Source organism: Hemiscyllium ocellatum, unplaced genomic scaffold (assembly GCF_020745735.1).
Source record: "Hemiscyllium ocellatum isolate sHemOce1 unplaced genomic scaffold, sHemOce1.pat.X.cur. scaffold_3091_pat_ctg1, whole genome shotgun sequence".
NCBI lineage: Eukaryota > Metazoa > Chordata > Chondrichthyes > Orectolobiformes > Hemiscylliidae > Hemiscyllium > Hemiscyllium ocellatum.
This window is the reverse complement of record NW_026868308.1, coordinates 11,216-32,500: the sequence shown is the minus strand read 5'-3', so window position 1 is coordinate 32,500 and position 21,285 is coordinate 11,216. Positions and strand designations below refer to the sequence as shown.

Genomic DNA, 21,285 nt, shown 5'->3' with positions numbered 1-21,285 from the left:
CTGACCCTCCCCCCCTGCTTTCCCCTCCACTGCCCCTCTCAGGTTCTGGTCTCGATGAACTCATGTGAGAAGCTGTCTCTGATTGTCCAGGAGACGGAGCAGAGGGTACTGGGCAGTGCCAGGAAGACTGACCGCTCCGTCCTCCGTCACTGTCACAGGCTCCTGGAGACTCTCAGTACCAGCCCGAGTGAGTGAATACTGGCAGCAGCAGGATTACCGATGAACACTGTGCCGGCTCACTGGGGTAGGCTGAGGTGTGGCAGCCCAGTGTCCACCAGGAGCATCGCTCTTTCATTTAACCAACGGGAAACAGCTCCCAGGGACCTCCACAACACGCCTTCAACAATGTCTTAAAAAAAAAGATTAATTTATTCTGAGGTGGAGCTGTGCAACACCTCCCACTCCCTGAAAGCAAGGCAGGAAGGGGATGACGGCCTTTTCAGAGACTGAGAGAATACGTGAACTTGTTCCTTTTCCTCATGGAGACTGAACTGGCGACTGTCGAGAATCTTCATCCTCTGTCACACAATGGCTCGGATTCGATCAGAGAGAGAGAGACCTTCTGTCACCAGCTGACAGAACTCTTCTGCAAATGGAATGTCAACTGGATTTCAGAGGCTGTTGCTAGGTCACAAATGGCAGAATCCTTCCCTCAATCAAGGCCGTTTGTCCAATAATTTAAAGCGATAAGCTCCATCATTCTCAAAAAATCTCAATCAGAGCAAAGCGACCCGCTTTTCAGCAGAAACGCCACTTCCCTTCCAGCTTTTGGAGACGTGTACGACAAACCGTGTTCAACCCAGGAACGCCCAAACGCCTGCACAGTCCAGTTTCTCCGGAGAACGCAGGCTAACCATCTCTCTCTCGCTGACTCGGATGTGTGTGTGTGTGTCAGAATGCCTCTGTAAATACTCTCGTGGTTGAGTGAGCTTTCAACTCTTGGTTTTTTTTTATCCCCCGACCCTCGGCATCGCCCATCTCGTTCTTGTTGAAGGAGGCCCCTCGTTCCTGCCCCTCAGCCCTGACTGACCCGGCATCGCTGATGCCCTGGAGCTGTGCGGAGCCCGCCGTCACTGGGACGGACTCTCCGGGGTCTGGATCCCGAGTTTCCTCAGGGCTTCTCGGAAGTAGCGGGGGGGCTTGCTGACCACATTGAGCTGGAGGCGGTGGGTCTCGGAGGCTGAGCTGTCCCCTTCCCCGGGTCCCGGCACCAACAGCTGCCGGCCGTGAACGTACAGAGGCAGGTACCGGCACTTTGGCTGGGGCAGGCCCAGCCGTTTCAGCATGCCTTCCGGAAGTTTCTGGTTCCAAACAAAACCCCAGGCACAGAGATTAATACACAACATGTCTGTGTGAATCCACCACCATCCACCATTCCCCCTCCGTGTCCCCCCCTCACTCCCTGTCACCCATTCCCCGTCTCCCCCTCCCCCCCACCCCCCATCACCCACTCCCTCACTCTCCCACTCCCTCCGTCTCCCTCCCCCCCCCCTCTCTCTTACCTGTGGTTGGAGGCTGTTCCACTTGGAATATTTATGGTCACCGAGGATGGGGCAGCTGAGCCCCAGAGCAAGATGGACCCTCAGCTGATGTTTCACGCCTGGGGGGAAGAGGGTATCAGTTACTCATTCCCACTCAGCTGGTCCCCAAACCCTGAGCTTCCTGACCACACACACGTTCAGATCACCTCACTGAGGGAGAGAGAGAGGGGCTGTCTCATGGACAGGTGGATGTCCAGCAGAGGGAACCACTCTCCAGCCCAGGCATCACTGCACACGGGCCTGGAGGAGGAGGAGGCCGGGGCAGGTACCATCGTCTCATAATAACCAGGCCATGGGCATCTCCAACTAGAGAGAATCTAACCATCGCCCCCTTGACGTTCAATGGTGTTACCGTCACTGAATCCCCCCTCCCCTCACTATCAACATCCTGGGGGTTCCCATTGAGAGAGAATCTAACCATCGCCCCCTTGACGTTCAATGGTGTTACCCTCACTGAATCCCCCCTCCCCTCACTATCAACATCCTGGGGGTTCCCATTGAGAGAGAATCTAACCATCGCCCCCTTGACGTTCAATGGTGTTACCGTCACTGAATCCCCCCTCCCCCCCACTATCAACATCCTGGGGGTTCCCATTGAGAGAGAATCTAACCATCGCCCCCTTGACGTTCAATGGTGTTACCGTCACTGAATCCCCCCTCCCCCCCTCCCCACTATCAACATCCTGGGGGTTCCCATTGAGAGAGAATCTAACCATCGCCCCCTTGACGTTCAATGACGTTACCATCACTGAATCCCCCCCCTCCCCCGTTCCGACGTAGAGGAGCAGTAGTGTGTACCCTCTGCAAGCCCCAGTGCAGTGACTCACCAAGTGAACGTACCTTCCGAACTTGGAAGCTAAGGGAAGAGTGATAGATGTTTTGCCCACATACGTACACACACACTGCGTGCGATATTTGGAGACCACTGCAGGGATTGGAGGGAGAGCCGGACCCCTGGCATCCCCCCCCCCCCCCGGCCACTCACCCGTCAATGGCTGTAGCTCCAGCAGAGCAGCAGAGCCGGAACTTTGCAGGACGCGATAATGGGTGACAGCAGTGTGTGCAGCTCGGCTCTGCCGCACCCGTAACATGGTGCCCTCCACGTCACCGACTCGGAATAAAGGAGCAAGGGCCATCTGCAGGAGGCAGGGACACAGCGTCACTTTGTACCTCGCCCTGTCCTGGGATAGAGGTGGGGGGGGGGGATCAGTGTCGAGTGCCGTGAACGTGGGTGGAGTAATTGTAGATTGGGAGACGGCAAGCTAGAATTTGGTGTTTGTAAAATGCTCAGAGGGCTTGGGGGACGCGCTGCATGGTCCCTTTAGAAGATTGCGTTGTTTTATTTTTCATTCTAAATCGCGAAGCGCAGAAAGAATGTGCTGAGAGCCCTCGGACTGAAATATTTTGTACAGAAAGGCCGTACAGTAAGCAGCAGTTTTTGCCAAGGCAACAGACTTTCAAACTTAGCCAATCAATTTAAACCAGGCCCTTCGACACCAAAAGCCCACTAAATGTAAATCTGATGGTTCTGACAACAGAGGACCCAATCCTATTGTAGGAAATACTGACAGGTCATCGATGGGCAGGAAAGGAAGGGGGCAGTTGGACAAACAACCCTCAGCTCTCTCTCGAGAGAGAATCACTGGCTCTCACAGCCTCCTCTACGCCAGAGAGAGAACACCATCTCAATAACCACGGGACAAATGACAGAGAAGGAGGTACAGAACATTCCAGAAGGCACGTCGTCTGGGGCGAATTCCAACAGACAAACTTCTGTTGTGTTTGAAGGGATTTATTCAGTTTGTTAATACATATGTTCATGGTGAGTGTTTGATAAATAAAACAAGCGAGTTACTTGTCAGTTTTAGGAAGTGAGTGTATAAGGGACTGATCTGATTTACCCACCGGAAGGTGCTGGAATTCAGGAGAGACAGGTTGTCAGATTACAGGGTGGGTGGTGCTCTGTGGGGCATTTCAGTTTCAGTTCTCAGAAGGGGCCCAACCTCCACTTTATAACAAGAGGGAGCTTTACTCTGTATCTAACCCCGTGCTGTCCCTGTCCATGGGATGGGGGGACAGTGTAGAGGGAGCTTTACTCTGTATCTAACCCCGTGCTGTCCCTGTCCATGGGATGGGGGGACAGTGTAGAGGGAGCTTTACTCTGTATCTAACCCCGTGGTGTCCCTGTCCCTGGGATGGGGGGGACAGTGTAGAGGGAGCTTTACTCTGTATCTAACCCCGTGGTGTCCCTGTCCCTGGGATGGGGGGACAGTGTAGAGGGAGCTTTACTCTGTATCTAACCCCGTGGTGTCCCTGTCCCTGGGATGGGGGGACAGTGTAGAGGGAGCTTTACTCTGTATCTAACCCCGTGGTGTCCCTGTCCCTGGGATGGGGGGACAGTGTAGAGGGAGCTTTACGCTGTATCTAACCCCATGCTGTCCCCTGGGAGTGTCTGAGGGAGATATTAAGCCAGAATCTGACCTTAAAATGTTTCCTGGGGCTGCTGACCACCCTCTCAATGATGGGAATGTCAATAACTCCTTCAGCAGGGACTGGAACTCCCACAGTTATAACCCTGAGAGAGGGAGAGAGAGAGAGACCGGGTTAACATCATTACACCACAGACAGACGGAGGGAGAGACAGGGGGAACACAGTTACACACCCAGACGGAGGGAGAGACAGGGGGAACACAGATACACACCCAGACAGAGGGAGAGACAGGGGGAACACAGTTACACACCCAGACGGAGGGAGAGACAGGGGGAACACAGTTACACACACACACCCAGACGGAGGGAGAGACAGGGGGAACACAGATACACACACGCACCCAGACGGAGGGAGAGACGGGGAACACAGTTACACACCCAGACGGAGGGAGAGACAGGGGGAACACAGTTACACACCCAGACAGAGGGAGAGACAGGGGGAACACAGTTACACACCCAGACGGAGGGAGAGACAGGGGGAACACAGTTACACACACACACCCAGACGGAGGGAGAGACAGGGGGAACACAGATACACACACGCACCCAGACGGAGGGAGAGACAGGGGGAACACAGCTACACACACGCACCCAGACGGAGGGAGAGACAGGGGGAACACAGCTACACACACGCACCCAGACGGAGGGAGAGACAGGGGGAACACAGCTACACACACGCACCCAGACAGAGGGAGAGACAGGGGGAACACAGTTACACACCCAGACGGAGGGAGAGACAGGGGGAACACAGTTACACACCCAGACAGAGGGAGAGACGGGGGGAACACAGTTACACACCCAGACGGAGGGAGAGACAGGGGGAACACAGTTACACACACACACCCAGACGGAGGGAGAGACAGGGGGAACACAGTTACACACACGCACCCAGACGGAGGGAGAGACAGGGGGAACACAGCTACACACACACACCCACCCAGACGGAGGGAGAGACAGGGGGAACACAGTTACACACACCCACCCAGACGGAGGGAGAGACAGGGGGAACACAGCTACACACACACACACCCACCCACCCAGACGGAGGGAGAGACAGGGGGAACACAGTTACACACACCCACCCAGACGGAGGGAGAGACAGGGGGAACACAGCTACACACACACACACCCACCCAGACGGAGGGAGAGACAGGGGGAACACAGTTACACACACACACCCAGACGGAGGGAGAGACAGGGGGAACACAGTTACACACACACACCCAGACGGAGCGAGAGACAGGGGGAACACAGTTACACACACACACACCCACCCAGACGGAGTGAGAGACAGGGGGAACACAGTTACACACACACACACACCCAGACGGAGTGAGAGACAGGGGGAACACAGTTACACACACACACACACCCAGACGGAGTGAGAGACAGGGGGAACACAGTTACACACACACACCCAGACGGAGGGAGAGACAGGGGGAACACAGTTACACACACACACCCAGACGGAGGGAGAGACAGGGGGAACACAGATACACACACGCACCCAGACGGAGTGAGAGACAGGGGGAACACAGTTACACACACACACACACCCAGACGGAGGGAGAGACAGGGGGAACACAGTTACACACACACACCCAGACGGAGTGAGAGACAGGGGGAACACAGTTACACACACACACACGCACCCAGACGGAGTGAGAGACAGGGGGAACACAGTTACACACACACACACACCCAGACGGAGGGAGAGACAGGGGGAACACAGTTACACACACACACCCAGACGGAGCGAGAGACAGGGGGAACACAGTTACACACACACACACCCACCCAGACGGAGTGAGAGACAGGGGGAACACAGTTACACACACACACACACACACCCAGACGGAGTGAGAGACAGGGGGAACACAGTTACACACACCCACCCCCGGATGGATGGAGTGAATGGACAGTTTGTTGGCCCTGCTATACCAGTATTTCTTGGTGACCTGGTGCTGCCTGAAGAGGTGGCGTACGGCCTGTGCTGACTGGAGGTCCCGGGCCAGCAGCATGGCACCGCTGCTGTCTTTATCCAGGCGGTGACACAGGTGCAGGGGCTCGGCCTTCATCCCAAACTGCATCTTGGCCAGCACCGGGAGCACTTCCTCAACGCTGGGACCCAGGCCTGGGGCTGCTGCTCCACAGTGGGGGAGGGGAGAGGGGGAGGGAGGAGGGGAGAGAGGGGGGAGAGAGAGGGGGAGTGGGGGGAGAGAGGAGGGGAAAGGGAGACATGGGGAGAGGGAGGGAGACATGGGGAGAGGGAGGGAGGGGAGGGGAGAGGGGGGGGAGGGGAGAGGGGGGGAGGAGGATGGGGGGAAGAGAGGGGGGAGAGAGAGATGGAGAGGGAGGGAGGGAGGGTGGTGCGAGAGAGAGAGAGAGTGGAATGAGACCACAGTGGAGGTGTGAGTGACCGCGTTGCATTGCCCTCCTCCCCCAGCCCCTGCTTGCTGGGAGGTGGGGAGCCCCCCCTTACCTGTCACGGGAACCCCGTAGGGTTTATTAACTGCGAGCAGGCTGTCCCCGTGCTGGGTGAGGCTCTTCCGGAGCACCTTGGCCAGAACATTCGGGTGCACCCTCTGCAGGCGCTGGCTCAGTCGCTGGAGTTCCTGTACTGACCGAGTAACCGGGGGCTGGGGGGGGGTGGAGAGGAAGGGGGAGAGGGGAGAGGGAGAGAGAGAGAGAACTGTTCAGCATTGAGCGACTTGTCCCCATGATCCCCACGAGACCCAGACAGCTCACAGGGACCATCACCCAGTCAGGGGGGGAGGGGGGATAATCACACAGGGACCATCACCCAGTCAGGGGGGGAGGGGGGATAATCACACAGGGACCATCACCCAGTCAGGGAGGGTAAGGGGGGGGGATAATCACACAGGGACCATCACCCAGTCAGGGAGGGTAAGGGGGGGGGATAATCACACAGGGACCATCACCCAGTCAGGGAGGGTAAGGGGGGGGGGGGGATAATCACACAGGGACCATCACCCAGTCAGGGAGGGTAAGGGGGGGGGGGGGGATAATCACACAGGGACCATCACCCAGTCAGGGAGGGTAAGCGGGGTGGGGGATAATCACACAGGGACCATCACCCAGTCAGGGAGGGTAAGGGGGGGTGGGGGATAATCACACAGGGACCATCACCCAGTCAGGGAGGGTAAGGGGGGGGGGGGATAATCACACAGGGACCATCACCCAGTCAGGGAGGGTAAGGGGGGGGGGGGGGGATAATCACACAGGGACCATCACCCAGTCAGGGAGGGTAAGGGGGGGGGGGGGATAATCACACAGGGACCATCACCCAGTCAGGGAGGGTAAGGGGGGGGGGGGGGATAATCACACAGGGACCATCACCCAGTCAGGGAGGGTAAGGGGGGGGGGGGGGGGATAATCACACAGGGACCATCACCCAGTCAGGGAGGGTAAGGGGGGGGGGGATAATCACACAGGGACCATCACCCAGTCAGGGAGGGTAAGGGGGGGGGGGGGGGGGATAATCACACAGGGACCATCACCCAGTCAGGGAGGGTAAGGGGGGGGGGGGGGGGATAATCACACAGGGACCATCACCCAGTCAGGGAGGGTAAGGGGGGGGGGGATAATCACACAGGGACCATCACCCAGTCAGGGAGGGTAAGGGGGGGGGGGGGGGGATAATCACACAGGGACCATCACCCAGTCAGGGAGGGGGAGGGGGGGTGGGGGATAATCACACAGGGACCATCACCCAGTCAGGGAGGGTAAGGGGGGGGGGATAATCACACAGGGACCATCACCCAGTCAGGGAGGGTAAGGGGGGGGGGGGATAATCACACAGGGACCATCACCCAGTCAGGGAGGGTAAGGGGGGGGGGGGGGGGGGGGAGATAGTCGTCATGGGGGTCCACCCCCGTCTCTGGACGCAATGGCCCCTCCCCCAAACCACTGACATCACCTATTGAGCCCCGCCCCTCCTTCACAAGCCCCGCCCCTCATTACAGGCTTGCCCACCTCCAGCATAGACCCCCCCCTCCACCACGGGACCCCGCCCCCCTCCACCACGGGACCCCGCCCCTCCAGCACAGGCCGCGCCCCATCCACCACAGGACCCCGCCCACCTACAACACTGGCCCCGCCCCCTCCCCACACGGGGCCCCGCCCCCTCCCCACACGGGGCCCCGGCCACGCCATCACAGGCCCCGCCCACGCCATCACAGGCCCCGCCCCCTCCCCACACGGGGCCCCGCCCCCTCCCCACACGGGGCCCTCCCCACACGGGGGGCCCTCCCCACACGGGGCCCCCGCCCCCTCCCCACACGGGGCCCCCGCCCCCTCCCCACACGGGGCCCCGCCCCCGCCACCACGGGCCCCGCCCCCTCCCCCACCTGTTGACCTCCTGACCCCGGGTCCTGGGAGGGGTGAGGGTTGGGGACGGACAGGAGGTTGCGGCGGATCCCTCGGCCTGGGCCTGACCGCCCGCGCCGCAGGAAGCCGGGGCCGAGCCTCCGTCCGCACAGGCCCCCCGCCGCCGCCATTACCGGGACCAACGGCTCCAACCGTCACTGACCCCGCCTCTTCCGGCCCGTCCGTGCGCACGCTGTCACTCCGACTCCGCCTCTTCCGGCCCGTCCGTGCGCACGCTGTCACTCCGACCCCGCCTCTTCCGGGCATTTAAACACCAACGGCCACTGTTAGCCCGCCCCTTCCGGTAGCGCCAACCCGCCCATTCAATCGAAACGTCACTCCAACCCCGCCTCTTCCATCCTGAACGTCACTCTGACCCCGCCCCTTCAATCCGAACGTCACTCTGACCCCGCCCCTTCATATCCAACTCACTCTGACCCCGCCCCTTCATGCGCCACTCACTCTGACCCCGCCCCTTCATACCCAACTCACTCTGACCCCGCCCCTTCATGCGCCACTCACTCTGACCCCGCCCCTTCATACCCAACTCACTCTGACCCCGCCCCTTCATGCGCCACTCACTCTGACCCCGCCCCTTCATACCCCACTCTCTGACCCCGCCCCTTCATACCCAACTGTCACTCTGACCCCGCCCCTTCATACCCAACTGTCACTCTGGCCCCGCCCCTTCATACCCAACTGTCACTCTGACCCCGCCCCTTCATACCCCTCTCACTCTGACCCCGCCCCTTCATACCCCACTCACTCTGACCCCGCCCCTTCATACCCAACTGTCACTCTGACCCCGCCCCTTCATACCCAACTGTCACTCTGACCCCGCCCCTTCATACCCCTCTCACTCTGACCCCGCCCCTTCATACCCCTCTCACTCTGACCCCGCCCCTTCATACCCAACTGTCACTCTGACCCCGCCCCTTCATACCCCTCTCACTCTGACCCCGCCCCTTCATACCCAACTGTCACTCTGACCCCGCCCCTTCATACCCCACTCACTCTGACCCCGCCCCTTCATACCCCTCTCACTCTGACCCCGCCCCTTCATACCCCTCTCACTCTGACCCCGCCCCTTCATACCCCACTCTCTCTGACCCCGCCCCTTCATACCCAACTGTCACCCTGACCCCGCCCCTTCATACCCCACTCACTCTGGCCCCGCCCCTTCATACCCAACTCACCCTGACCCCGCCCCTTCAGACCCAACTGTCTCTCTGGCCCCGCCCCTTCCAGCTCCTCAAACCCCACTCACCCCAAACCAGGCACCAAGACCTAGGTCTAACCGACCGGCCCTCCGGCCGTCCATTTGAGGCTGGCGATGCCCACGGCCCCTCCCCCACTCACAGAGTGCGATCCCATACAGCGAACGCATCCCAACACCACCGTCTGGGCACAGGATCTTTCCATTCGCCCACCCCTCCCGGCACCCATGAGGTGACGCCGGAAGCTCACCGAACGACGTCCGGGCGTCAGAGAGCCGGCGGAGGGAGACACTTGGCTCGCCAACCTCAGGTTGACCGCACCAGAGCATGATGGGATACGGGACGTTATCCGGACGGACCGGGAGCGAGCGGATCGTACGATGGAGACAGAGAGAGAGAGAGAGAGACCGCCTTACAAAAAGAAAATGTCTTTTATTGACCAAGTTCGGGGGGGGGGGGACCAAATCGAGCTCCGTCCCACCCCTCCACAGGATTACACCGGGACATGTCTGACCCCCATCGGACCCACTGAGCGGACCTGCCACAGGTCCCCTGCACTCCTCCTCCTCTTCCCCCCGTCACCTCGGAGGGTGAGGGAGGGCCGGAGCTGCGTCGTCGTCTTCCTCCACCTCCTTCGGGCGGCCCCCCTCCTGGCCGCCGACCCTCATGGACGCCGGCAGCTCGATGCGCCCCCTCTTGGCGTAGTGGAGGATGCGCGACTCCAGCCCCTCGCAGAGCTCCCGCTCCATCAGCCTCTTGTAGCGCCGCGGCCTCACCCCCTCCATCAGCCGGTCCGCCAGGCGCGGCGTTGCGTCCGGGGGTGGGTCCCGGTCCCGCTCCCGTTCCCGCAGGGGGTCCGTCCCCGATCCTGAGGGAGGGCCGAACAGGGTCAGGGGAAAACCGGATAGCCGCCCACGCCCTCCACTATCAACATCCTGGGGGTTCCCATTGAGGGAGAATCTAACCATCGCCCCCTTGACGTTCAATGGCGTTACCGTCACTGAATCCCCCCCTCCCTCCCCCCACTATCAACATCCTGGGGGTTCCCATTGAGCAGAAACTGAATTGGGACCCAACCCCGAATCAATCCTTTGGCTCCAGGAGCAGGTCAGAGGCTGGGAACCCTGCAGCGAGAGGAACTCCCCTCCTGACTCCCTCCACCCCACCCCCAAAACCTGTCCCCACCATTGACGAGGCACGAGTCAGACACAGGGCCCGGAAGCTGTTCACAGCCGTTGACGGATCCCGGTGCCTTGAGCAGTTGGAGGCGTTCCTCCCTCCGGGTCCCTCAACGCCCCGCTCACCCCTCAGTCCTCGAAGGTCCAGTGGACCGACCCTAACCGTTTACCGACAGTGCACGCTCACTCACTCCTGGCGTCAGTCTGGCAAACCTCTGTTGGACGGCCTCCAACACATTCGCCGGAGGTCAGGCCCGGCGCATACAGTCCCTTCAGCCCAAAGGGTCCCTGCCGACCCCAACGCCCTGTCCTTCCAAACCGTTCCCCACCCATGTCCTCGACCAGGTTTCCTTTTTTAGCCTTGTCAGTGCAGCCACGTCCACCACTTCCCCCAGGACGTTTGCTGTTGCTCTCGCGCACGCGTGCGTGGCGAAGTTGCCTCGCGAGTCCTCGTGAAATCTCAGGCCTTCAAAACTGGTCTTCAAATCCCCCGCACGCCTGAGGGTGCAGAGCCCCCCCTTTATAGACCTCGATAAGGTCACCTCTCTGGTGACAACCCTCCTCGTAATTCAAACCCTCTACGTTCGGCCACATCCCGCTGGCTCTCCTCCGAACCCCTCTCCAGCCACGCAGCAGACTTCCCCGAGAGAGAACTGGACGCGGCCTACCAGACGTCCTGCACAACCTCAACTTGACGTCCCCAACTCCTGCGTGCTAAAGAGTTGTGCACCCGAACCCCTAGCCCGCCCTGTTAAACATCCAGGCCAAATCTACACGCAGGTCTCACGTCCGATCTAAACCCCGACTAAACCTGGTCAGGGGTACGAAAGATCCCGGACAGACCCCCACTCTCTCTCTCTCTCGGAGCAAGAGCAGACTCTCAAGAGGAGAAACATCGTACCTCGTTCCTCCTCACTTGGTGCCTGTCCCAGTCCCTGGAGCATGGAGTACAGGATCCGGGTTTTGATGGCGTGCTGAGTCCACATGGAGTGGAGCTGGCTCACGGTGAAACTCCGAGCGTCTGGGTCGACGATCCACTCCAGGTTTTCGTAGGCGCAGTCGTACAGGACCAAGGGGTAATCCACAGCCATACTGCAAGGGGGAGAGAGAGAGGGGAGAGGGTCAGCGCTGAGGGAGCTCGGCATTGAGGAAGGGTCAACGCTGAGGGAGCCCCGCACTGAGGGAGGGTCAGCGCTGAGGGAGCCCCGCACTGTGGGAGGGTCAGCGCCGAGGGAGCTTCGCACTGTGGGAGGGTCAGTGCCGAGGGAGCCCCACACTGTGGGAGGGTCAGCGCCGAGGGAGCCCCGCACTGTGGGAGGGTCAGCGCCGAGGGAGCCCCGCACTGTGGGAGGGTCGGCGCCGAGGGAGCCCCGCACTGTGGGAGGGTCGGCGCCGAGGGAGCCCCGCACTGTGGGAGGGTCAGCGCCGAGGGAGCACCGCACTGAGGTAGGGTCAGCGCCGAGGGGTTACACACCTGTACTGGTGCCTGCTGGGAAGGGGGTACCGACCTGTACTGGGGCTTGCGGGGGTTCCTGTCCACGTCCAGGAGCTGGTCAATGACCTCCGGTTCCTCCAGGCCCTGGCCAATCAGCAGCAGGACGGCGGCCATGCACCGCACCTGGTGGTACAGGAAGGCCAGGCCCCGCACCTCGAAGCGACACATGCGGTAGGCCGCAGGCCCGTTGCCGGAAGGTTCCGGCCCGGCCTCGGGCACAGCCTCCACCCGGGCCCTGAGCACAGTGCGGCGGAAGTTGGTCACTCTGTTAGCCACGTCCATCTTACAGAGGTTCCGGAAGTCGTGGGTGCCCTCAAAGCGCCGGGCGGCGCCGTCCATGCGTCCTAGCGCCAGCCCCGACGCCGGGAAGTAGTAGTGGTAGGTGCGGTGCAGGCAGCTGAAGCGGGCGCTGAAGTCCCGGCCAGCGGGCGCCCAGGCCAGCGCCCGGATGTCCGCGGGCAGCACCCGGTTCAGCATGTGGGTGTACCGCAGCTCCCCGGCCAGCCCCTCCGGCCCCTCAGCGCCAGCCTCCCCTCGCTGGTTCGACCGCACGTCCAGGGAGATCACCTGGAGGGGACGTGGGGAGAGGGAGAGGGACGGGAGAGGGAGAGGGATTGGGGGATGGAGAGGGGGAGAGAGACGGGGGGGGATGGAGAGAGTGAGAGAGAGAGAGACGGTGGGGGATGGAGAGAGAGAGAGAGATGGTGGGGGATGGAGAGAGACGGTGGGGGATGGAGAGAGTGAGAGAGACGGTGGGGGATGGAGAGAGTGAGAGAGACGGTGGGGGATGGAGAGAGCGAGAGAGACGATGGGGGGTGGAGAGAGACGGTGGGGGATGGAGAGAGAGAGAGAGATGGTGGGGGGTGGAGAGAGACGGTGGGGGATGGAGAGAGCGAGAGAGACGGTGGGGGATGGAGAGAGCGAGAGAGACGATGGGGGGTGGAGAGAGACGGTGGGGGATGGAGAGAGAGAGATGGTGGGGGATGGAGAGAAACGGTGGGGGATGGAGAGAGCGAGAGAGACGGTGGGGGATGGAGAGAGCGAGAGAGACGGTGGGGGATGGAGAGAGAGAGAGACGGTGGGGGATGGAGAGAGAGAGAGAGACGGTGGGAGGGAGAGAGAGAGAGAGACGGTGGGGGATGGAGAGAGAGAGAGAGACGGTGGGGGGTGGAGAGAGAGAGAGACGGTGGGAGGGAGGGAGAGAGAGAGAGAGAGACGGTGGGAGGGAGGGAGAGAGCGAGAGGGACGGTGGGGGATGGAGAGAGAGAGAGAGAGACGGTGGGAGGGAGAGAGAGAGAGAGAGACGGTGGGGGATGGAGAGAGCGAGAGAGACGGTGGGGGATGGGGAGAGGGAGAGAGACGGTGGGGGATGGAGAGAGCGAGAGGGACGGTGGGGGATGGAGAGAGAGAGAGAGACGGTGGGGGATGGAGAGAGCGAGAGAGACGGTGGAGAGAGGGAGAGAGACGGTGGGGGATGGAGAGAGAGAGAGAGACGATGGGGGATGGAGAGAGAGAGAGAGACGGTGGGGGATGGAGAGAGAGAGAGAGAGAGACGGTGGGAGGGAGAGAGAGAGAGAGACGGTGGGGGATGGAGAGAGAGAGAGAGACGGTGGGAGGGAGAGAGAGAGAGAGACGGTGGGAGGGAGAGAGAGAGAGAGAGACGGTGGGAGGGAGAGAGAGAGAGAGACGGTGGGAGGGAGAGAGAGAGAGAGAGAGAGACGGTGGGGGGTGGAGAGAGCGAGAGAGACGGTGGGAGGGAGAGAGAGAGACGGTGGGAGGGAGAGAGAGAGAGAGACGGTGGGGGATGGAGAGAGAGAGAGAGACGGTGGGGGGTGGAGAGAGAGAGAGAGACGGTGGGGGGTGGAGAGAGAGAGAGAGACGGTGGGGGATGGAGAGAGAGAGAGAGACGGTGGGGGATGGAGAGAGACGGTGGGGGGAGGACAGAGGCAGAGAGATGGACGATGGGGAGGAGAGGGAGAGAGATGGGGGGGATGGGAGAGAGCAATCGATGAGGAGAGGGAGAGAGAGATGGTGGGGGAGAGCGAGGCGCAGATAGGGAGAGAGACGGGGAAGAGGGAAGTGCAGACAGGAGAGGGATGGATGATGGGAGAGGGAGAGAGAGAGAGAGAGAGAGAGAGATGGATGATGGGGTGAAGGAGAGAGAGGGGAGAGAGAGAGATGGAGGATGGGAGGAGGAGAGAGAGGGGAGAGACAGGGAGAGAGAGATGGGGGGAGAGGAGGAGCGATGGGGGATGGGGAGAAGGAGAGAGGTTGAGACGGAGAGGGGGGGAGAGAGAGAGATGGAGGATGGGAGGAGGAGAGAGAGAGGGGGGGGGGAGAGACAGATGGGGGTGGGGAGAAGGAAGAGAGATAGAGATGGAGGAGGGGGGAAGGAGAGAGGGAGAGAGAGACGGGGAGAGGGAGAGAGAGACAAACAGACAAGAGTGAGAGAGAGAGAGACAGGGTTCAGACCATCCGAAACAGGAGCAGCAGCAGGCGGCCATTCAGCCCATCGAGCCTGCTATCCCAGTCTCCTGCCTCCTCGCCCCCTACCATTACCCTTGATTCCCTCTCTGACTAGACTCTCTCTCTCTCTCTGTCCCCTCCCTCTCTCTCTCTGTCCCCTCCCTCCCTCTCTGTCTCTGTCTGTCCCCTCCCTCTCTGTCTCTCTCTGTCCCCTCCCTCTCTGTCTCTGTCTGTCCCCTCTCTGTCTCTCTCTGTCCCCTCCCTCTCTGTCTCTGTCTGTCCCCTCTCTGTCTCTGTCTGTCCCCTCCCTCTCTGTCTGTCCCCTCCCTCTCTCTCTCTGTCTCTGTCTGTCCCCTCTCTCTCTCTGTCTGTCCCCTCCCTCTCTGTCTCTGTCTGTCCCCTCCCTCTCTGTCTCTCTCTGTCCCCTCTCTGTCTCTGTCTCTCTCTGTCCCTGTCTCTCTCTGTCCCCTCCCTCTCTGTCTCTGTCTGTCCCTCCCTCTCTGTCTCTGTCTCTCTCTGTCCCCTCCCTCTCTGTCTCTGTCTGTCCCCTCCCTCTCTCTCTCTGCCCCCCCTCCCTCCCTCTCTGTCCCCTCCCTCTCTCTCTGTCCCCTCCCTCTCTGTCTCTCTCTCTCTCTGTCCCCTCCCTCTCTGTCTGTCTCTCTCTCTGTCTCTCTCTCTCTCTGTCCCCTCCCTCTCTGTCTCTCTCTCTCTCTGTCCCCTCCCTCTCTCTCTGTCTCTCTCTCCGTCTCTCTCTCTCTCTGTCCCCTCCCTCTCCGTCTCTCTCTCTCTCTGTCCCCTCCCTCTCTGTCTCTCTCTCTCTCTGTCCCCTCCCTCCCTCTCTGTCTCTGTCTCTCTCTGCGTCTCAGTGCCTTGAATATACAGGCCAGCCCTTCCAGCTCTCTGTGGGAAGGAATCCCCCTTCCCCACCCCCAACACTCACACCCCAACCCCCTCGGGCTTTGACTGACCTAACCTCTCCCTTCCCCGGGATCCGAGTGAACCTTCCCTGCACACCCTCGGGTACGGGAGACTGAAACGCGGGGAAGGATTCGGCCAGACTCTCCAAACCATTCCTGTCCGTGCCCTCATCCACGTACCTGTCCCCACTCCACACGCACGCCACCGTCTGATGTCAAGAGTTGCCCCTCAACTCTTGTTTTCAAATCTCTCTCCCCCCTCACCCCAGAAGTATACCCCCCCTCCCTTAAGTCTTGAAATCCCCTCCATCCCGAGGGAAACGACATTTCCCTCTATTAAGTTCGTCCCTCGACACTTCAGATCAATGCGAGGTGCTGCACTTTGGGAAAGCGAATCTTAGCCGGACTTATCCACTTAATGGTAAGGTCCTGGGGAGTGTTGCTGAACACAGAGACCTTGGAGTGCAGGTTCATAGCTCCTTGAAAGTGGAGTCGCAGGTAGATAGGATAGTGAAGGCAGCTTTTGGTATGCTTTCCTTTATTGGTCAGAGTATTGAGTACAGGAGTTGGGAGGGTCATGTTGCGGCTGTACAGGACATTGGTTAGGGGCCACTGTTGGAATATTGCGGGCAATTCTGGTCTCCTTCCTATCGGAAAGATGTTGGGAAAGGGTTCAGAAAAGATTGACAAGGATGTTGGAGGGTCTGAGCTACAGGGAGAGGCTGGGGCTGTTTTCCCTGGAGCGTCGGAGGCTGAGGGGTGACCTTATAGAGGGTTATAACATCATGAGGGGACATGGATAGGGTAAATAGACAAGGTTTTTTCCCCCTGGGGTGGGGGAGTCCAGAACTAGAGGGTTATAAAATCACGAGGGGGGACATGGATAGGGTAAATAGACAAGGTCTGTTCCCCCTGGGGTGGGGGAGCCCAGAACTAGAGGGTTATAGGTTTAGGGGGAGAGGGGAAAGATATACCAAAATTGCCTTGGCGTTTGGATAACTCATCGCATTGACCCACAATTGATCAGGATCTCTCTGTCCACTACCCCACCCACCTTGAGACCGTAAGGGCAGAAATTAGACCACTCGGCCCATCGACTGATAGGTTTCCCAACTCTTGATGCTCCAAGACCCATCCATGGCAATGGTGTCATGTACAATCCTTCCCACCGCGGTTCCTGCACTCCCATCGGTTAGAACGATGACAGCTCCTCCCCCGCTGTCGGAGGTGCCTCGCGGGAGGTCGGCTGAGGGAGGGAGACAACGCAACCAACTTCCCCCCCAACCCCACACCCAGAGCGAGGTGGGGGAGGCAGAGAGGGACAACGGGGGGGAGCAGGGGGATGAAGGGAACTCTCCATCCACCAGGAGACAGGAAAGCCAGCGCAACTCTCTCCCAAGGTCAGAAAAACCATCGGCTCCGGGCAACTCCACTCCCCCCCCCCCCATCTCCTCCACTGTCCGTGCCAGGAGGTGAGGGGCCTCGCCACGGCGTCCGTTCACGAACAGGATCGCACGTAAAACCGTCCAAAATCCAAGGTCCAATCTCAAAAAAAAAAACCCCGTGCGGTTTCCGTGTTCTGCTTTGAACGCAGAAGCCCTCGCGTGATCTCGCCCGGTTGGCGCGCGCAGCGTCCGTCGTCTACGTCCCAAACTTTCTTACGCTCGCTTTCATTGTTTTTTTTAGTATTAAATTAGCCCCGATTTACGGCCCCCCCTCCCCCCCCAGGAAGTGGGAAAGCGGGCGCGACCCCGTGGCGTGAAACGACGGAGGGTATGAAGAGTCCGAACGCGAGGACGGTGCCCGCGCGTGCGATCTCGCTCGTGACGAAATAACGTTAGAGAGAACAACGTTTACGTTTTCCGGGGCTGGGGAAGGGGGCCAGTTGGAATTACGTTAATTCAGTTGTTGTGTGGTTCTGCTCGCCGAGCTGGAAGGTTTTGCTGCAAACGTTTCGTCCCCTGGCTAGGGAACATCATCAGTGCCGTTGGAGCCTCGTGTGAAGCGCTGCTTTGATGTTCCTTCCGGTATTTATAGTGGTGTGTTCTTGCTGCTTCCGGGTGTCAGTTTCAGCTGTAGTAGTTTGTATGTGGGGTCCAGGTCCAAGTGTCTGTTAATGGAGTTTGTGGATGAATGCTATGCCTCTAGGAATTCCCTGGCTGTTCTCTGTCTAGCTTGTCCTATGATAGTGGCGTTTTCCCAGTCAAATTCATGTTCCTGGTTGTCTGAGTGTGTGGCTACTAGGGATAGCTGGTCGTGTCGTTTTGTGGCCAGAACTGACAGCCAGACTACTGCGACCCTTAGGACTCATAACGGCACACAAGCCAACAGCCACACTCAGATAACAACTCACTAGAACGAAGGACCCAATAGCCAGCACGAGCCAAACTAACGTAGTTTACAAAATCCCATGCAAGGACTGCACAAAACACTACATAGGACAAACAGGAAGACAGCTAACAACCCGCATCCATGAACATCAGCTAGCCACGAAACGACACGACCAGCTATCCCTAGTAGCCACACACTCAGACAACAAGCAACATGAATTTGACTGGGACAACACTACCATCATAGGACAAGCCAGACAGAGAACAGCCAGGGAATTCCTAGAGGCATGGCATTCATCCACAAACTCCATCAACAGACACACGGACCTGGACCCCATATACAAACTACTACAGCTGGAACTGACACCCGGAAGCGGCAAGAACAAACCACTATAAATACCGGAAGGAACATCAAAGCAGCGCTTCACACGAGGCTCCAACGGCACTGATGATGTTCCCTAGCCAGGGGACGAAACGTTTGCAGCAAAACCTTCCAGCTCGGCGAGCAGAACCACAACAACGGACACCCGAGCTACAAATCTTCAACCAGACTTTGAACATTAATTCAAACCGGGGGGATAAAAAAAATTGAATCGTGTTCGCGGACTCTTTAGTTCGTGAACCTTTTCAGCTCGTGAACGGGGCCCCGGAACGGATGAAGGCGAGACGGTGCTGTATAAGACAAGTGCGGCCAGACCTGGGGAGAGGCGGGCGATGGGGGCAACGTTTAAGGGGGTTCTCAAAGGGCTGTTCAAATGCCAGGGTCACGTCTGAGTCAACGGGATCAGTGCACAGGGAGGGCTGGAGGGTAAAGCTCCCTCTACACCGCCCTCCCACCGCATCCCAGGGGCAGCACGGGGTTAGATACAGAGTAAAGCTCCCTCTACACTGTCCCACCCCATCCCAGGGACAGGGACAGCACGGGGTTAGATACAGAGTAAAGCTCCCTCTACACTGTCCCCCACATCCCAGGGACAGGGACAGCACGGGGTTAGATACAGAGTAAAGCTTCCTCTACACTGTCCCAGAGACAGGGACAGCACGGGGTTAGATACAGGGTAAAGCTCCCTCTACACTGTCCCAGGGACAGGGACAGCAGGGGGTTAGATACAGGGTAAAGCTCCCTCTACACTGTCCCAGAGACAGGGACAGCATGGGGTTAGATACAGAGTAAAGCTCCCTCTACACTGTCCCAGGGACAGGGACAGGGACAGTACATGGGGAAGGGGGTGACGAGGTTGTGTGTCTCTCTCTCTCTCACCTGCCCGAAGGCGCTGACCCCCTTGTCGGTGCGCCCGCTGCGGTGGTAGTTGGCGTTCTGACGGCTCTCCACCAGCCGGGTCTTGAGCAAGGCCTCGAACAGCCTCTCCTCCACCGTGTTGGGTGTGTTCTCCTGGCTGGCGAAGCCCTGGTAACCCCAGCCCAGGTAGGCCAGCCTCAGGGCCACCCGCCGCCGCCCGTGCTGGCTAAAGTCAAAGGGACGCTGCCCCTTCCTCCGCCGGGGGCCCGCTCCGCCGCGGGGACACCGCGCAGCTCCGCCGTGGGGACGCTGGGGCACTCCTCCGCCGTGGGGACACCGCGCAGCTCCGCCGTGGGGACACCGCGCAGCTCCGCCAGGGGGGTGCTGGGGGTCTCCTCCGCCGTGGGGACAAGCAGCAGCTCCACCGTGGGGACACTGGGGTTCAGCTCCGCCGTGTGGACACTGGGGGTCTCCTCCGCTGTGGGGACACTGGGGTTCAGCTCCGCCGTGGGGACACTGGGGGTCTCCTCCGCTGTGGGGACACTGGGGTTCAGCTCCGCCGTGGGGACACTGGGGGTCTCCTCCGCCGTGGGGACACTGGGGTTCAGCTCCACCGTGGGGACACTGGGGGTCTCCTCCGCCGTGGGGACACTGGGGTTCAGCTCCACCAGGGGGACACTGGGGTTCAGCTCCGACGTGGGGACACTCCGCGGGCGCCGCCATCTCCGCTCCCGGGAGGTCCGTCCCCTCTGCCGGTCCCTCGTCGCGGCTTCCGGTCCCGGCGGGTCACTTCCGGTCCGTCCCCCTCTTCCCCCAACAGCGACTTCCGGGCGGAAGCACCTCCCCCGCTCGACCGTTCCCCCGGTCCCCACGGCGGAGGAGACCCCCAGTGTCCTCACGGCGGAGCTGCTCAGTGTCCCCACGGCGGAGGAGACCCCCAGTGTCCTCACGGCGGAGCTGCTCAGTGTCCCACGGCGGAGCTGCTCAGTGTCCCCACGGCGGAGCTGCTCAGTGTCCCCACGGCGGAGGAGACCCCCAGTGTCCCCATGGCGGAGCTGCTCAGTGTCCCACGGCGGAGGTGCTCAGTGTCCCCACGGCGGAGGAGACCCCCAGTGTCCCCATGGCGGAGCTGCTCAGTGTCCCACGGCGGAGCTGCTCAGTGTCCCCACGGCGGAGGAGACCCCCAGTGTCCCCATGGCGGAGCTGCTCAGTGTCCCACGGCGGAGGTGCTCAGTGTCCCCACGGCGGAGGAGACCCCCAGTGTCCCCATGGCGGAGCTGCTCAGTGTCCCCACGGCGGAGGAGACCCCCAGTGTCCCCATGGCGGAGCTGCTCAGTGTCCCCACGGCGGAGGAGACCCCCAGTGTCCCCATGGTGGAGCTGCTCAGTGTCCCCACGGCGGAGGAGACCCCCAGTGTCCCCATGGTGGAGCTGCTCAGTGTCCCCACGGCGGAGGAGACCCCCAGTGTCCTCACGGCGGAGCTGCTCAGTGTCCCCACGGCGGAGGAGACCCCCAGTGTCCCCATGGCGGAGCTGCTCAGTGTCCCACGGCGGAGCTGCTCAGTGTCCCCACGGCGGAGGAGACCCCCAGTGTCCCCATGGCGGAGCTGCTCAGTGTCCCCACGGCGGAGGAGACCCCCAGTGTCCCCATGGTGGAGCTGCTCAGTGTCCCCACGGCGGAGGAGACCCCCAGTGTCCCCATGGCGGAGCTGCTCAGTGTCCCCACGGCAGAGGAGACCCCCAGTGTCCCCATGGTGGAGCAGCTCAGTGTCCCCACGGCGGAGGAGACCCCCAGTGTCCTCACGGCGGAGCTGCTCAGTGTCCCCACGGCGGAGGTGACCCCCAGTGTCCCCATGGCGGAGCTGCTCAGTGTCCCACGGCGGAGCTGCTCAGTGTCCCCACGGCGGAGGAGACCCCCAGTGTCCCCATGGCGGAGCTGCTCAGTGTCCCACGGCGGAGGTGCTCAGTGTCCCCACGGCGGAGGAGACCCCCAGTGTCCCCATGGCGGAGCTGCTCAGTGTCC

General features: G+C 60.6%; 3 protein-coding genes across 3 annotated transcripts in view; 1 reads left to right on the top strand and 2 right to left on the bottom strand.

The window, feature by feature from the left end:
- Positions 1-1,206, top strand: part of LOC132812909 (serine/threonine-protein kinase 36-like) — a gene marked incomplete at its 5' end in the record, with an annotated part of 26,458 nt that extends 25,252 nt beyond the window's left edge. The window contains one exon of the mRNA XM_060823034.1: positions 43-1,206. Coding sequence (XP_060679017.1) covers positions 43-195 — 153 coding nt within the window. The remainder of the gene's footprint in view (positions 1-42) is intronic.
- LOC132812911 (pseudouridylate synthase RPUSD4, mitochondrial-like) lies at positions 351-8,585 on the bottom strand. Its single transcript, XM_060823037.1, has 7 exons — positions 8,402-8,585; positions 6,514-6,670; positions 5,973-6,174; positions 4,023-4,116; positions 2,527-2,677; positions 1,503-1,600; positions 351-1,301 (listed from the first exon to the last, which is right to left on the bottom strand). The coding sequence occupies exons 1-7, from the start codon at positions 8,549-8,551 to the stop codon at positions 1,071-1,073; spliced, it is 1,083 nt and encodes a 360-aa protein (XP_060679020.1). The 5' UTR covers positions 8,552-8,585; the 3' UTR covers positions 351-1,070.
- A 1,464-nt stretch (positions 8,586-10,049) lies between these two features.
- Positions 10,050-20,017, bottom strand: pus3 (pseudouridylate synthase 3). The gene is made up of 4 exons (XM_060823035.1): positions 19,285-20,017; positions 12,324-12,877; positions 11,717-11,907; positions 10,050-10,505 (listed from the first exon to the last, which is right to left on the bottom strand). The coding sequence occupies exons 1-4, from the start codon at positions 19,984-19,986 to the stop codon at positions 10,216-10,218; spliced, it is 1,737 nt and encodes a 578-aa protein (XP_060679018.1). The 5' UTR covers positions 19,987-20,017; the 3' UTR covers positions 10,050-10,215.
- Between the last annotated feature and the right edge of the window lie 1,268 nt (positions 20,018-21,285).